The 16,717-nt window shown below is 44.6% G+C and overlaps 1 protein-coding gene across 2 annotated transcripts in view; it reads right to left on the reverse strand.

Annotated features, from left to right (window-relative positions):
- The window catches only part of znrf3 (zinc and ring finger 3), a 63,539-nt gene that overhangs the window by 2,924 nt on the left and 43,898 nt on the right, over nucleotides 1-16,717 (reverse strand). Inside the window, exons 3-6 of one of the 2 annotated variants that reach the window (XM_030791476.1) lie at nucleotides 4,077-4,151; nucleotides 1,791-1,922; nucleotides 1,263-1,370; nucleotides 653-820 (exon numbers count right to left, since the gene is read on the reverse strand). In XM_030791476.1, the coding sequence (XP_030647336.1) occupies nucleotides 653-820; nucleotides 1,263-1,370; nucleotides 1,791-1,922; nucleotides 4,077-4,151 (483 nt within the window). Of the gene's footprint in view, nucleotides 1-652; nucleotides 821-1,262; nucleotides 1,374-1,790; nucleotides 1,923-4,076; nucleotides 4,152-16,717 lie in introns of both variants that reach the window. The other variant, XM_030791475.1, reaches the window with a different exon arrangement.

Raw genomic sequence — 16,717 nt, forward strand, 5'->3', positions numbered from 1 at the left:
ATTGCCACTTCCTCTGAGCTATCCAGGCGCCTGGCTTTGTTGTGTTTTTTTCTCCCCTTTTTATAAAGAAAGAATAAGACACAAAACCACACAGGAAAAATGGATAGCGCCTCATGGTACCAGATTCTGCCCTTTTTTTTTTTTTTTTTCTCGGAGTGCCACAGCTGTCCATTTGGCAAACATACCCGAAAACACAGAAAACAGCCTTTCTGAACACCGAGTTCAAATATTCTCTAAGTGTTTCTTTCTGTGAAGCGGGCTGAAGGGATGGTTACCTCACTGTTCCCAATCTGCCGAAATGTAGATCTGCTCAAAAACAAATGCTAGCTGCTTCCACAAATCGTGTGTCACAAAGTCCTACTCGCTACCAACCAATAAAATACGTAAAAATACTTAAAATCCCAGTTACCTATTCCACACATTTATAGTGTCCCACATGTTACACTTTGTGTCATATGAGAAGTCATTCAAAGAGCGCCTATTACAGTAGTCAATGTTAAGTGTTGCAGTTTAAAGACTTTCAACTCAGATCCTAAAGACTTTCGATTTGTGATTTAATATTCGATCGAGTGCTTCAAGACTTTTTTTTTTTTGGTCTTCCAGGACTCGGAGACGGATTTTCGGAGATGACGGGGGTGTGATTCGTACTCACCTCACCGTCGATGTACTTCTCCAGGCAGATGGCGCAGTCGGACGTGGAGCTGCTGCTGAGGGAGTCGGAGGCCCCACAGCTACTCTCCCGCTGACCTTTGGCCTTTGCCTTGAACTTTCGAGTCTCCATCTTCTCCAGGGCCTGGATGGCCATTCTGTTCATGGAGCTCTGAGAAAGAGAGAGAGAGAGCATGAATGACTGAATAACTGCCCCAAGTGGGTCTAGAACTATTACACCACTCTAAACGCCATCAGGCTTCACTGCTAGTTTTGATGTTTTGATGTCAACATTTACATTGAGTCATTTCACAGATGCTTTTGTCCAAAGCGACTTCCAGGACAGGCAGAACACAAACCAAGCACGTAGTTTTTAAGGGGTGGTCCGTCGCATAAGTGCCACTGCTAAGTTCAGTATTAGACCAGATACAAATGCAAGAATGTTGAAGGATAAATAAGAAAGTGGTCAACAAGTGGGTAAATAATTAAACCCATAATTAAACTATGAAGTCCCTCCGACAACAAGTATCAAAGATCTCAAGAGTATTCGCGAAAAAAAAAAAAAAAAACCTTCTCTGACGATCTTCAGGAGGGAGTATCAGGTGCACACTCACCTGGCTCCTTCGCTGTTTCAGCTTGATTTTGATGAGGAGGATGAGGCAGACCAGAGACACGACCACAAAGAAGGCGAGGAAGATCCCCATGTCGAAATACTCCGTAGGCTGCTGCACGCAAAAGCAGAGGAGAGGAGAGCCGGACGCACCGGGCTTAATCTCACAACCAACACCACGTGTTTATGTGACAGGGCAGGACTTAAAGACGGCTCAAAACGAGATGTCACTGATGGGTGACATCCATCAGTGTAAACAGTTTAGATAAGAGACCATTAAATAAAACAAGAAAAAGAAAAAGCAATTAAATAAAGATGACTTCGGGAATCAGCTGGGCGTTCCCACATCACACAGCTTTAGAATTTCAGTTATACCTTCATTCTTGGCCATAAAAGCTTTTTTTTTTTTTTTTTTAAAAAAAAAACAAGCTCAAAGTTTGAACAAACCTCCTTTTATCTCGTCTGCATTAAACATAGCAAACAGACCGACACAAAACCCATCTGGACACACATGAACGGTGACGGTTCTTACCCTCGGTGGCCTGTGCTGGATTCTGGCCCGCGCCACTTTCTGCTTGTTGACGATGTTCATCAGCTTAACAGCATCAGCACCCTTCACGTAGACCACCGGCCTCTTAAGGGGGTCCTCAGAGACCTGATTTAACTGAAGGGGCAAGAGGGCACGTTAAAACCAGTTTTCCCTCCATTAACATTACAATGGTCTCACTTTAAAACCTATACGTTTATGCCATAGCTGCACCCATAATTATACCCATGACGTAGTATTTGCGTGTTGTGTTGAAACATTTAGCCCCACTTTCTGTTTGGAGTCTCTAACGTTGGTGCTTTTTCCACAATGACTCCCGGTATGAATCAGTGCACTGACTGCAAAACTGTTGTGCTTCTGTTTATGGCAACCTATGAACTGATACACTTAAAAAGGAAGCACAGTGTGACAACACACCTATGCCGTACTGTACTTCATAATTACACGTTAATCACACATTTCAGTTGGTAGGCGTAGATCATCTAAAGGAAGTCCACGGCAAGCGCAATTACCAACGTGTTTCTGCTAAAATACTGAGGCATACACACAGCCACGACAAGCCAGCACTGAAGTGAGGGGAAACTCACGACGTATTACTGTGGTAAAAGTGCTTCGTATCGTGCGATTGGGCTGTTTTTTTAATGAAACGTCATCAAAAAAGAGTTTTGGAGACGAAGGGTCCGCAACATCTCACGGGCTCCATACAGAGTATAAAAAAAAAAAAAAAGAAAGAAAAAGAGTGGATTGACAAGAGACGTGGTAACTGCGGCCAGTCTACGGGACAGGGGAGGAGGGCAAAAGAAAAAGGGAAAAAGTAGTAAACAAATTGCATGTTCTGTATTTGGACACTGGATATAGACTCCCGCTTTGTATCTCTCTGTAGTTTGCTGCTGGAGTCTGTAATTTGGAAACCCCAAGGGGAAATGCCACTGCTACTCAGCCCTGTACTTCTCTCTCTCTCTCTCTCGCTGTCGCCTTTCCAAGTGAAATATGGCGAGTTGAGTTAAAAAGATAGTCGTTGCGGTTATTTATTTATTTATTCATTCGCTTGCTTGCTTACTTGTTCTCTGGGTCTGTCATTCAAGAAAATTGTCCCACTTCAAAAATGTAGCAAGCCTTCTTAAAAATAACATTAAAAAAGAAAAGAAAAACCTCAATAATTGCATGCTTTTATGAGTGACAACAGATTTTGGGGGGGCGGGGGGGGAGTTCATAAGCAAGTCTCTTAATCCTAATTTCACCCCCGGGATTATAATTCCAATCTCCACCTCTGCTCTAGCCTTTGGCCTTTTTTCTGCCGCTTGTGTCAGCACAGGAGTAAGAAGAAGGAGAAGAAGGAGGAGAAGAAGTAGGCCAGAGGTGCCTTCTCTGGGGGAAAGATTTTAACAACACACACACACACACACACACACACTTTTCCTTTCATGTGGTCTACACAGAAGCTTTTTATCTCCTTCATACATGGTTTACAACCGAGCAGTGGGCGAGAGAAAGGGAGGGAGGAGAAAACAGGAGGCATGTGCAAGTCCGGACTTGGGCCACGGCTGAAAAATACCAGAGTGAATCCTTCTGACACAACAGAGGAGGAAAAAGGGAGGGAAAAAAAAGAAGAAGAAGAAAAGAAAGACCACCTCACGCTGAAAAGAAAAGAACAAAAAGAAGAAGAGAGACTTCCACAGAGACAGTCGTCACCCATGTCTGTTATAGAAGTTATGAGTCTTTTTATAAAGCCAAAACGTAACATTCTCATGGTAGACATGGTTTAATGGGGGCACGAAGAGAACACAGAAATCATTCATTCGGTGACATGCTACACTCTAAAAAGAGTTTTAAATGAGTCACGTCACCATGAAATAAATATTCATGGAGATACGCTTCTAACTACTAACCGATGACAATAACTTGAGTCTGAATGCAGCAGAGAGGAGACAGCCCGGCGAAAAGAACAAAGCACCACACTGACTCTGGATGTTCCCTCCAAAACTTTGACTTATGCACAGTAACCGAACAACATTCTTTTAAAATATTACCGCACAATGTCACAAGAGCACAATAAAATAAGGCAAAGAAAAGCAAACAAACAAACAACAAAAAAAACCACGTTAAATTGTTGCGCATGGAATCTCACACAGGTAATCTGAAGTGAGATGAAGATCACACGTGCTCTATGTATAATTAATATTACGATCTAAATGCAACTGAATATTGTTTGGAAAGTTTCCAATGACAGAGAGAGAGAGAGAGACAGAGAGAGACTTTGTTCATACTCACTTGATCAATAGCATCTGGGTTTTCTGTCACATCAAAGATGACCGCTGTCGCACCTCTCTGAACAGCACGTTTCGCCTATAGAAGAAAAAAAAAAAAAAAAAAGAGCATTAATACATTTTATCAACTTACAACCTTCACACGTGTATGAACAGAGCTACTTTTATAAAAATCTGTCATATTAGCCGACGATCTGAAAAGGGAGAAAGAACATGTCATAATATTTATGACAATAAACTCCGTAAACCAGTAGACACCTGACGTCATTTAAGGCTCTTTGAGAGAAAATGCCGCTGCTTCTCCCAAAGAAACACCTTGCTGTATCGTTAGTGGCCACTAGAGGTCGCTCTATTACTTTTGAAAAAGTTGACCCCGTCACAGGCCATGCCAGTGCTGATCAACACTCGACTTCAGCCCACGTCTTCATTATGCTCAAACCACAGCACAACGTGTCCATCTACACTATTATCTTCCTCACAGTGAAACAGTGCAACACTTCTCTTGGTGTTACATGAACTGGTGATTCTCAAACCAAGAAAAGACTTTCTTGTGTATTAAGGTAACGACTGAAGTCTACAGGGAAACAAGACACCACACCAGCAAAAAGACAACGTTTAACAGCTGTTTAATAAATAAGACAGTAAGGGACACAGAACAATGCAAACCGCCACATTGAAAATGTTTCATATTAAATAAATGTTTTCTATTCTTTTTTTGTTTTAAAGGCTCTGTTTACATGCTCTACTACAAATGTGCACCCGCCCCCCCCCCCACCTCTCTCTCTCTCTCTCCTCCCTCTCTCTCTCTCCTCTGTTTGGATGCTTGCTCAGATCGTATCCTGGTACTAAAACCCTGTTTGGGCGCGTTCCAGCGCTGCTCATGAAAGGGAAGGTAAAGTAAAGAGATCAAAGAGAGAAGGCACAAGCTCATAACTCCACCATCACGTAGCCCCGCGGCCCTCCTCCCCTCAGAGGCATCATGGGAAGTCTGAGGCCAAAGGATACAGTTGTTCCCCACACTGTCACTTAACAGCTTGTACCCCCCCCCCCCCCACTCACCCACTCCCCCAAGCAGGTTTTTTTTCAGGTCAGGATTGTGGTGTCTGCGTTCGGGGGAGGGGGGGGGGGGGTTGATTTATTGTGGCCTTTGAAACTCTGATAACAGTTGTAAACGAGATGCTCATTATCGATCACAGATTTCTCTTTCCCTGCCCAGCTGAGCGCTGTGTGTTTTGACAGATCCGACCACACAGGAAACGACCAGGGAAGGTTTACTGGGATTTCTGGCCCCTCGTCACCGCTTAATATAGACGTCAAGCTGCATAGGAACAGGTCTGCGTATGGGCGTGGCACTGGGGAGGCCAGGCCCACGCTTAAACACACTGCAGGCATTTCTCCCCATCTGATCTGAAAGAGAGTATGTGGGTGAAAGTGTGTGTGTGTGAGAGAGAGAGAGAGAGAGAGAGAGAGGGAGAGGGAGAGAGCGAGAGCGAGAGAGAGGGAGAGAGCGAGAGAGATCAAAAAGAGAAGCGAAAGCAAACACTTCACAGAACGTTCTTTTTGATGCTTCCCCTCCATCCATCTTTGGCTTTCCCGGCCTCTCCCCATCAACTCTCACCTCCGTATCAACAAAAAGACACACAGATCCGTGCATACGCATGTACACACGCACACACACACACGCACTCAAACCCTGTCCCTTACTTCAGGGTGTGCAGAGGAGGTGCTCTGTACCTGGGGAACTCCTCGATGCCACTGGTTGGCAGTTGGGCCAAGTTTTAATCGTCTGTCCCTCCAATAAACGAGACACCACAGAGATAACACACACGAACGCCATATCTTACAGAAGATCGCTTCTCAAAGCCGCAAGTACGAAAAAGTCAGTCACACACAGTCAGACCCACCAAACTGCATTTTCTCTCTCTCTCTCTCTCTGTGTGTGTGTGTGTCTGTACAAGGAATCAAGTCACATTTCATTAATGTAAAACTCAACAAGTTCCATTCTTCAGACAAGACATCCCATGCGATACTGCCGAGAGAAGTGTTTTAGGTCACACTCGGTCTACGCCAGGGAAGAATGTGGTGAAGACAAAGGATGCAGGGTATCAAAAGCTCAGAGGGACAAACAGGGCATTTAGAGGGAATTTGAGAACAGAATGCAACGTTCTAACGGTTATATCCAAATGCGCCTGGAAAAAAAAAGAAAAAAAACAAAAAACCTCAGACTGCTGCAGCTTCTGAAAGAACGGCTTGATTGGAGCTTAACCAGTCTTTTCTTTCTTAGCTCTCGGAATGGTTTTCATGCACTATTACTCCTTAGCATGATGAAAACACAAGACAACAGACCTTCTCTTGTCCCTTAAAAAAAAAAAAAAAAAAAAAAAAAAATGCACAACTGTTCCCTTTGATTTCGCGGCAAAAGTCAAGATCAAACACTTGAACGGGTTTCAAAGAAAGTTCTCTGAAGAGGGCCAGAGGAAGGGACATGTTTAGCGGCTAATCGTCGTTTAACCCAATCCTGACCCTGGCACCAATTAAACAAAATTAGTCTCAGCACCACACTATTGTCTGCCACGCCAGCAGCTTCACATGAGCCAAGGCAACGCGAGGCGCATCAGGAAAAACCCATGTGATGTAAAACCGCAGACAAATGCAATAAGCTAGTTATTTATCGACGATTACTTAGCCGCGGCCATTCGGGGGTCATACGAGTGGACATTATTGTCACAAAACACACTCCCTCTCTCTCTCTCTCTCTCTCTCTCTCTCTCTCTCTCTCTTTCTCTCTCTAGCGAGAAGAGAATGAAGAATGAAGAATTCAATGCAGAAAAACAAAACAAACAAACAGACAAAAAATGGACCATTGACCACATTATTTGACACACCAGCCTGTCAAATGAAAGCTACACTAGGCCCCGTTTGATCAATTTATTTTAAATTATTCAAAAGCAGGCTGAAGTCGCTCTCTCTCTCTCTCTCTCTCCTCCACACATCGCCAGGCAGTAGCCCCTTTGCCTCTGCGTGCGTCGGCGCCTTTGATGAAGACGATCTGAGTTAATAATTAATAGCGGTTGGTAAAAAGCCCTTTAAGAAAGAAAAGGGGGAAAAAGATAAAAAAAAAAAAAAAGGGGGGGGGGGTAGAATCTACATTTGGGCGGGCAGGAGCCGCTTTGCAGGAACTTGTCTCACGACAGCAAAAATGTTCCTCTAGGCAAGTGCTGGAGGACCCAGCCCACCCCCGACAAGCCATATACCTTCAAACACAGGTCTCCCACCCATCATAGCACAGCCCAGCACAGCCGGGAGGGAGGGAGAGAGAGAGAGAGAGAAAAAAGGCTCAATCTTCAGTTTGAACCGAGCCGTTTCCTGAAGCGCTATAGCCTCCCCTTTGAAGTCAAAACACAGGAGTTAAACCACCCGGACAAGACTTAGAGAGTCAATGACCACCAAACTCGTAGAACTATTACAACAGCACCAATCACTAACAATGTCGACTATTACTACTACCACGACTACTACTACCTCTACCATCTCCATCTCTAGTATTACTACTACCATCACAATCACAATTACTACCATAAGAAATGACAGAGTGTTTACTTTGTGATATATTAAGAATGTGGGATGATTAAGGAATAAGAGGAGATGTTGGGCTGGGTGGGGATACATGTAGCAGAGGTAAATGTTAATGGCCACAATGACTTACTTACGACCACAGGGACAACAACACCAACTCAGGTATTTACACTATACTGCTACTGGAATCTCTCTGAGAGAGAGACAGAGAGAGAGAGGAGGAGAGAGAGAGAGAGGAAGGAGAGAGAGAGACAGAGAGAGAGAGAGAGGAGAGAGAGAAAGAGAGAGAGACAGAGAGAGGAGAGAGAGAAAGAGAGAGAGAGACAGAGAGAGAGAGATGGTGCATCAGAGCAGTCTCTGTCCAAACGTTAGAACACACCATGGGTTTTTTCAGTGGGGTTACGGAAAGAGTTCAGGAGTGTTAATGAGGGGGAGTGAAGTCTGCATTAAGTGCATGACTCTACATGTGCAACGTCGACTTGAGGTGCCTCGGCAGAGAGAGAGAGAGAGAGAGAGAGAGAGAGAGAGAGAGAGAGAGAGAGGGGGGGGGGGGGGGGGGGGGGGCAGAGAACGAGAGGGAGACAGAGAGACTGAGAGCAAGCAGGGCTGGAGACCAAAGAGGGGAGCAGGCATACAATCTAATCATGTCAACCAATCAAAACGCAATAAGTTTAAAAAGTTAAACGTATAATTAGGGAGCAAAAGAAAACATGCACAAACATATTTAATTCTCCTACATGAGTCTAATTTCAACATGCTGTAACCTATACTTCTCAGGTTTCCCTCCGCTTCCCTCTTTATCCCTTTCTCTCTCTCTCTCTCACACACACACACACACACACAAATGTCGTGTCCACAGCAGTAATTTGAGGGGGAAACAGCATTAAGTTTAGGTATTTTTGAGGATATGGGATTTCATTTCAACATATCCACCAAACAACCAATTACATATACCAAAACCTAGTGAAACTCCCATTCAAACTTTCCACACACACATCACGACCATCACAAATCTACAGTTAATTCTTCCAAAGCAGAAAGTCGTTTTTTTTCTTTCTTTCCCCCAAGTAACCAGGACAACCAGCGCTAGGATACTGATCATTACTGATATCCATTGAGGAGTGACATCATGCGGGTGGGATAGTAACGCTTGACTTTTTTTTTTTTTTTTTTTCCCAGGCAGAAATCACTACGGTTGGTGGTCTTTGCAAAAGACCTGCAGGATGAAACACCCCACCTCCAAACAAGCTGCTCACCCCACCCTACCCTAGAGGTTCAATTATTAAAATTTCTATTAAAAGTCTTGTACTTTAGTGTATGCTCTAGCACTTTCTCCCCCCCCCCCCCCCATACCCCGCTTGCTTGGCACAGTCTTGTGTGCCCCCCCCCCCCCCGCCTCTCTCTCTCTCTCTCTCTCTCTTTCTCTCTCTTCCACTGCTATAATTAAGACGATTAAGCGTTCCGGGAGCACTTCTCTGCCATTCCGTGTTGCCTCCTGGCTCTTGGACTTATTAAAAGATAAAGGCATAACTTCCCTCCTTTGAAGACTTTTCTCTTACATGTGGAGGGATTTTTCCCCCCATTCTCTCTCTCTCTCTCTCTGCTTCTCTTTTAGGAGAGCATGCTGAGACATGACGTATGTAAGGAAGACAAAAATCAAAGACACCTATTCTGTGATTAACCGCATTTTTTCTTTTTCTAAATGTAAAAATGCAACAAAGACAAGTGGCATGTTTTTTTTTTTTTGTGGTTGTTGTTGTTGTTGTTTTTTGTTTTGTTTTGCTTTTTCAGGGAAAACTATGCAAGTTTGCTGAGTCACATCAGCATAACACACTTGAGGCAACGTTTAGCTTACTACGACCGCAGCGCTCCCAGGAAAATGTCCTCCAGCTATGAATCACATCTGAACGAGCTTTTTAAAGTGGAATTCTTTGAGAGATTGTCCTGCATGCTGTAAAGTATAAAACCTAGACCTAAAACCTACTTTCTCATTCTGAACTACCACACACACACTTCCTCAAAAGCACGCACGCTCTCTCTCTCTCTCTCTCTCTCTCTCTCCTTCTCTGAGTTTAATAAATGCTTTCTCTCTCTCTCTCTCTCTCTCTGAGTTTAATAAATGCTTTCTCTCTCTCTCTCTCTCTGAGTTTAACGATGCTTTCGAGTCCATTAAGGGTCCAACAGCCTACTTCACTGCTGCCCAGAGGACAAAATGTTACCATCTTGAAGTATTTTTATAGATGTCAAAAACGTTTATGAAGCACATAAAAAAAAAAAAAAAAAAACCCGCTTGTTTGACGTCGCCCGCGGAAAAGACTCGTAATGTTCAACCATTATCGTTCGGCTTTCACACAACGCAAACATTACAGAAACCCGCGCAACTGGAGGCTGCAGAATCCCCGTTCGCATGCCGGTTACTGACATCAGCGAACGGGGAGGTGTAAAAATGCAAACAGGTGGAGTGAAAATGCAAACCTGTGTCGAGGCAGATGCTTCTCCTCCACCTGCGCAGGTTTTGAATGAAAACGCCTGGTTAGCAACAAACAGCGTCTGCCTCTTTAAACGACTCCGAAGCGGAAGGCGAAACTGTATGATCTACGTTGATGAGAATTCTCCCTGATCTGTGGACTCCTGGCAGAGAAAGGGGGGTGGGGGGGTGGTCTTTCTGTAGGGCAACTGAGTCACTATTAGCCCATGCTACTGCAATCTTGGCTTTAACCCAACATGACAGGTAACTTCTGAGGTGCATGTTGGCATCTCCAAAACCGTAAGGAAAATTGTCAAAGGCCTGAAGGGGGAAAAAAAAAATCCACAAAAGCATCCTTTTCTTTCATCGAAAGAAAGTCCAGAAAAGAAAAAAAAACCAAAACAAGTAAACCCACTAAGGGTTTTTGACACAACATGAAACATTCAAACGAGTCAATAACCAAAACCGAATAATAATATCTCTTTATCCCGACACACAGAGAGGGAGAAAACACTCCTGACATCGTGCCAGACTCGCTCAAGGCCCCTGTGTTAAGTAGTGCAGAATTAACGCAGGGCGTTCTCAGGCTCCAGGCCTCAGGAGATTCTGACCTGCTCATCTGACCAGTACGAGAGAGAGAGAGAGAGAGAGAGAGAGAGAGAGAGAGAGGGGCGCTTAAGGGCGTTTGCGCAAACAGCCAACCACACGGATTAAAGGGAGAAAAAAAAAAAAAGGAAAAGAGAGAAAGAAAACAGGCCGGGCTCATTACTGTTAATATGTTTAGAAGGGAGAAAAAAAAGTGTAAAATGTTTATGTACTTAAAGTTTGAAGGGATTCATACTGTATATATATAATGTTTGTATATGTGTATTGGGGGGGGGGGGTTGATGTATATGTTGCTTTTAGCAGCAGGAAAAACACTGTCTAAATGGTTCTTTTTTTTCATTGTCAAGACAAGTAAACCTCACTGAGGGTAGAGATGCAGTTGAAGCATCAATGGCTCTCCACGGGAGTGTGTAAATGCTGCCTTTTAGGAAGCCATCCACCCCCCAACCCCCCACCCCCGCCTCTGAACCCTGTCCTCGATCAATCCATCTTCATTCCTCGTTCTCTCAGAAATATACAGTTTACTTCTATTTGTGTCATCTTTTCCCTACTGCTCATCCTGTTTTTCAAAATTCACCACAACCCACAATGCAACGTGCCTATTCACTGACTATTGCATAACAAACAAACAGACGAAAAATTAACGACTGACTAACTAAAAGCACACCAGGCAGTTGCATTGTTAATGTGGGCAACAGGGAACAGGGGAGGCCATCTCACCGAAGTCTTGCGAGATCTAATGGGCAAAGCAGAGCTCCAGCGTTGGCAGACGAAACATTTCTTCATGTAGCTCTACAAATACAGGGTTTCTTCTTCCAGAACAAACAAATTGAGCATGAGAAGGAAGCTGACAATCAAGCCTGAGAGTACATCCTATATAGCAAAGCCGCATTTTCAACTCTCACCAGAATAAACTTCTCGGGTTTTTTTTTTTTTGGTTTTTTTTTTTCCTTCTGGAACCTTCAACCCCCACCCCCCACGACCTTCATCGTACAAGTACTTCCACAAAAACTTGGTTTCCCAAAACATGTAGTCTTAACAAACAATTAACATCTTGAGCAACGTGTTCCATGCACTTAAACCAAACCATTCGTTTTTTTTTTTTTTTATGTTTTTTTCTTTTTTTTTGCCGTCGTTTGGCTTCCGAATTGGTGCCAGCTGTTTGGCATTTCTGGAAGGCTCCGTACCTTGAGTGCCAAGAGGCTCTGGACAGTGGGTGTTTTTGTCGGCCGGCAGGAATTAAGTGTTCCTTCCTGCTGATACCCACTCTGGCCAGCTGTGGTCTCCGCTCTCCTGCCCTCCCCCGGCCTCCTCCAGCACCCCGGCCTTCAAACGCAGCCACTAATCAAAAGATCATCAGCGGCCCACTGCTCCTGCCCACTGGAAACCCCATGGCTCCGAAAGCGACCACCACTAATTAAATTTCCCCTCCTCGTTTTTTCCCCTTCCTTTCTTTCTGTCTGTCTTTCTTTCTTTCTTTGGGTACAAGTTTTGTTTTCTTACCGACATGGGTTTTTTTTTTTTTTTTTCCTTTCCCCAGCCTTTGTAATCCACAGGAAGACAAACAACTCTTCCTGTTGTGAAAGTTCTTTTCTTTCATTCTGCTCCTTAGAAATGAAGAGTCATTACTGACAAAAGCTTCATGTGTTGAGAAAAAAAAGAAAGGGAAAATGCTCTTTATTGAAAATCGGGCCTGAAACGCGTCAGAAGGGACAGCAGAAGTGGGACAGATCAGTAAAGAAGTACAGCCAATAAAAAAAAAAAAAAGAGTGTCTCTTGTCTGGCCTGGCTTGTCTTACTGTACATATACATTTCATTCATCTCTTCCACTGCGTCGACCTTTCAGCAGATCCATAGCACTAAATAACTGTCCATTATTTAGCAAAAAACCCCCCAAAAAAACCCCTAGTCCACCAGTGCCGGTGCAGTAACTCCCCATTCCCAGAGTGCAAATCAGAGGCACAACCTGTGGAATGAGATGAACAGGACTGTGATGTCACAGAGCAATGTCACTCCATGACACGGAATCTTACAAAACAAGCAAACAAACAAACAGACAAAAAAAGCCAACGGAATGTTCAGTTTCAGTAAAATCAACGAAGCGCCTATCGTCATTGTACAAAGAATACAAGAACAGCTCAGTGTAGTTGAGTTTGTTGGTACATTTGGACATGAAGACAGAAAAGAAAAAAAAAAAAAAGGAGAGGGGAAGGGGGGGGGGTGGGGCAGGAAATGAAAGGAAAACAGGTCTGCCACTCTGAACCTCTCGTCGCAGCCGCGAAGAAAGCTCAGAAGAGCTTTAAACACTCCCTGGCATCTTCCAGTTCAGAGATGGAGATAAGATGAAAGAGTGGCGAAGCCCTCAGTGCAGAAGCCAACACTAACAGAGCGGAGCGCCGGCTTATCCGAGCGTCCGACTCGGAAATGCTACTGGGCGAAGCTAATTACGTTTCGGAGCGTTGCTTTTAATCATCGGCGGCTCAGAGGACAACCGATTGTCTGGAGGTTACGACGGTCGTGATTGAAACGCGGTAATGGTGCTGGACAGTTTTATCAGACAGTCTTCAGATTCTGCATTACACTGCACCTAACCCCCCCCCCCCCCCGCCCCACTCGAATTCCTCTCCTTCCCCCTTAATAAGGTTTGATAAAGCTAATAATTACAGCGCTAAGGAGGTTAAAAAGTCATTACAAAAGGAAACTGACCAAGAATGGTCAGAATCCAGAATGCAGTGTTAGCAGTAGAGGTGGGAGTGCTAACAGCAGTAGTAATAATGTAGTTTTAGCAACTGTAGCAACAGGTAACGGCAGGGGTACGTACTAGTGTAGTACTAGCACCACGGCTGTAGTACGGACAGTAATACTGGCACTCGCGTTGTACTAGTAGTAGTTGATTAAAGGGATATGCAGGGGTTTCCACATAAAGCCAGTTTTCATTTATAACAACTTGTTGGGAAATTTTTTTGTACTTGGAGCCCAAAGTACGCCACACACTTCCTAGCTTTTAATAATACTAAAACACCCAAACATCTTTACATAACAATCAAGTCATAGAGAAACAAGAGGATATTTTTGGATGGAGAGCCAGACTCCACACATTATCACAGTTTGTAGAAAAAAAAAAAAAACCCAAACAAACAAGTTTTTTTTTTTAAATACAAACGATTCCATGGTTTGTGGTAATGTGCCGTGTGGAGATTCAAACAGGAGCTAATTAAAGGAGCCCCCTTTTGCTCTTCTGCCTTCACATTTCTGTAATCTGCGTTTCCCTTCAAGCTGCCAAGGAAACCGTGTCGCTGCTTGCATGAAAGAGGTTTTCGCTTGTCTTTGTAATGCTATCTACTTTTGGAAAAAAGAAAGAAAGGAAAAAAAAAAAAAAAATCAGAGGGGAACATCCCGGTTCTCCCTGGGCAAACAAGCCAGCAGGTCAGGACTCGGCCGCTCCAGCTCCCACACAGTTTTACGGGGGGATTTGGGGGGATTGGGGGGGTAAAATCATTCCAGGGATTATGGTCAAGAGGAAAGTGGAAAGGCTTAAGAATGTGGGGGAGTTAAGAGTTATTTCCAAGTTTATTTAAAGAAAGACAGAAAGTTTGATTAAAGAATGAAAAATATTGTACCACAGGCTCTAAGGAATATCGAGCAGGAAAAAAAACCAAAAAAAAAAACCACGGTGGTTGTTTGGGAAGACGAACGATTAAATTTACTCACGGCTACAATCAATTAAACAAATAAAAACCATGACGACGGATAAGAAAAAGCAGCGTGGGTGATTTCATCTCTCTCTCTCCCTCTCCCTCTCTCTCCCTCCCTCTCCCTCTATCTCTCTCTCTCTCTCTTATTGCTCTGACTCTGAGTGGTACAGATTCATTTTCCCTTTCCCTCTCAACAGAACCAGTCACTGGACGGGTTTTCTACCTGTTCCATTCAGCCTTTCATTCAGTCCTGTGTCACTCCCTCCATCCCTCTTTCTCTCACTCCCTTCATCCTTCATCCCTTTCTCTCTCTCTCTCTCTCTCTCTGTAAACCCAGTGAGAATTTGCTTGAGTGCAGTGCAGGGTGCAGAGTACTGGTGGAGTAGAGAGGGAGTGTGTCTCTGTGTGTGTGTGTGTGTCTGTGTGTGTGTCTCTGTGTGTGTGTGTGTCTCTGTGTGTGTGTGTGTGTGTGTGTGTGTGTGTCTCTGTGTGTGTGTGTGTGTGTCTCTGTGTGTGTGTGTGTATGTATGTGTGTGTTTGCGGTGTGTGTGCGTGTGTGTGTGTATGTATGTATGTTTGTGTCTCTCTGTGTGTGTGTGTGTGTGTGTGTGTGTGTGTTTGTGTCTCTCTGTGTGTGTGTGTGTGCGTGTGTGTGTGTATGTGTGTGTTTGTGGTGTGTGTGTGTGTGTGTATGTATGTGTGTGTTTGTGGTGTGTGTTTGTGGTGTGTGTTTGTGGTGTGTGTGTGTGTGTGTGTGTGTGTGTGTGTGTTTGTGGTGTGTGTGTGTGTGTGCTGTTGTCGGAGAGCTCTTCTCCTGTTTCTAGGCTCTGTCTTGTGGGGCGAGGTGACAATGGTGCCTGTAACTCTAGCACTCATCCCCCCCCCCCCCCCTCCTCCTCCTATCTCTGTCTCACACACACACACACACACACACACACACACACACACACACAGCGCCTCACATCTTCCAGTGGCTACCAGGTGCACTAAAGTCTCCCCACCCTCTCTCTCTCTCTCTCTCTCTTTCTCAGTAAGTTCTAAACCCCACTCCCTTTCACCTCCCACCCCCTACATGGATTCCACATCCCCCCCCCCACCCGTAGGGAGTATAAAGCCCTGAAATTCACGGAGAGGAAGTGACCAGAGGGGGCAGCAGTGAGCATCGCTCTAGGTCCCAGCCTGGTCTGGCCCGGTCCAGCCCAGCCAGGGGAGGTGAAGCCTCAGAGCACAGCACCACTTTCAAAGGCAGTCCAGCTCCTGTTACTGCGCCTCCAAGACACGACATTATATGCTTCATTCTTTTTTTCTCCTCTCTCTCTCTTTTTCTAGGCTCACCGCAACATCCTAAAAGCAGGCAGACAAAAATGTAAGGCTGCAGTATTTTACCCATTCATTTGAAAGTCAACAGAGGAAAAAAAAAAAAAACCCTTCAAATCACTCACAGAAATGCTTTGATTTTTTTCCCTTCCAAAAACAACATAAAAGGACAAAAAAAAAAGTACTTTTTTCCCTTTTTTTAATTCTTTGAACTTTGAAAAAGCTTCCCCCCCCCCACACACACACATTGGTGTCCTTGGCATTTCCCCCACCAACCTCTCTCTCTCTCTCTCTCTCTCTCTCTCACAATCTCTTCCTTCCTCCCTCTCTTGTCTTAGGTCTCACCCCCCCCACCCTTCTTCTTACCCTCTTTTCTTCTCTCTCTCTAAACAGGGGCCTATGCTGTGAAGTTTAATAATGGTCATTTTGCTTCCCATTGAAGGCTGGGTAATTCCGCCGGGGGCCGGCTTCACTTTGAGCCACATGACACAACCAGCTTCTCAGTGGCCATAGCAACACACTCAGTGGGTTTCCGCGGCGGCGATTTCATACTCAGAGAGCTGTGTGAACCCCCCCCCCCAAAAAAAGAAGAAAGAAGAAAGAAAAAAGAAAAACGCGGTCCTACGGAGAAAGGAGGCTCGGCATGGTTGGAAAGAACCTTTGACACCATTTGCGGTGAAAATCCTCAAAGATAATATCAGAGAGAGGACAGACCAAGGAGAGCACGTACACACACACACACACACACACACACACACACACACACACACACACACACACACACACACACAGAAACATGAAAGGGAAACCCAAGGCACTGGCCCCTCAGTGCTTCTGGCCTCAAAAACACTTTCTCTCTCTTTTTGTCGTCTTCTCTTCCCTCTCTCCTGCCGTTCCCCCCTCCCGTCTCCTCCTTCTCCTCCTTCTCTCTATCTCTCTCTCTCTCTCTATCACACTCACTCACTCACTCACTCTCTCTCTCTC

The sequence above is a fragment of the Chanos chanos genome, chromosome 14 (assembly GCF_902362185.1).
Source record: "Chanos chanos chromosome 14, fChaCha1.1, whole genome shotgun sequence".
Classification (NCBI taxonomy): Eukaryota; Metazoa; Chordata; class Actinopteri; order Gonorynchiformes; family Chanidae; genus Chanos; species Chanos chanos.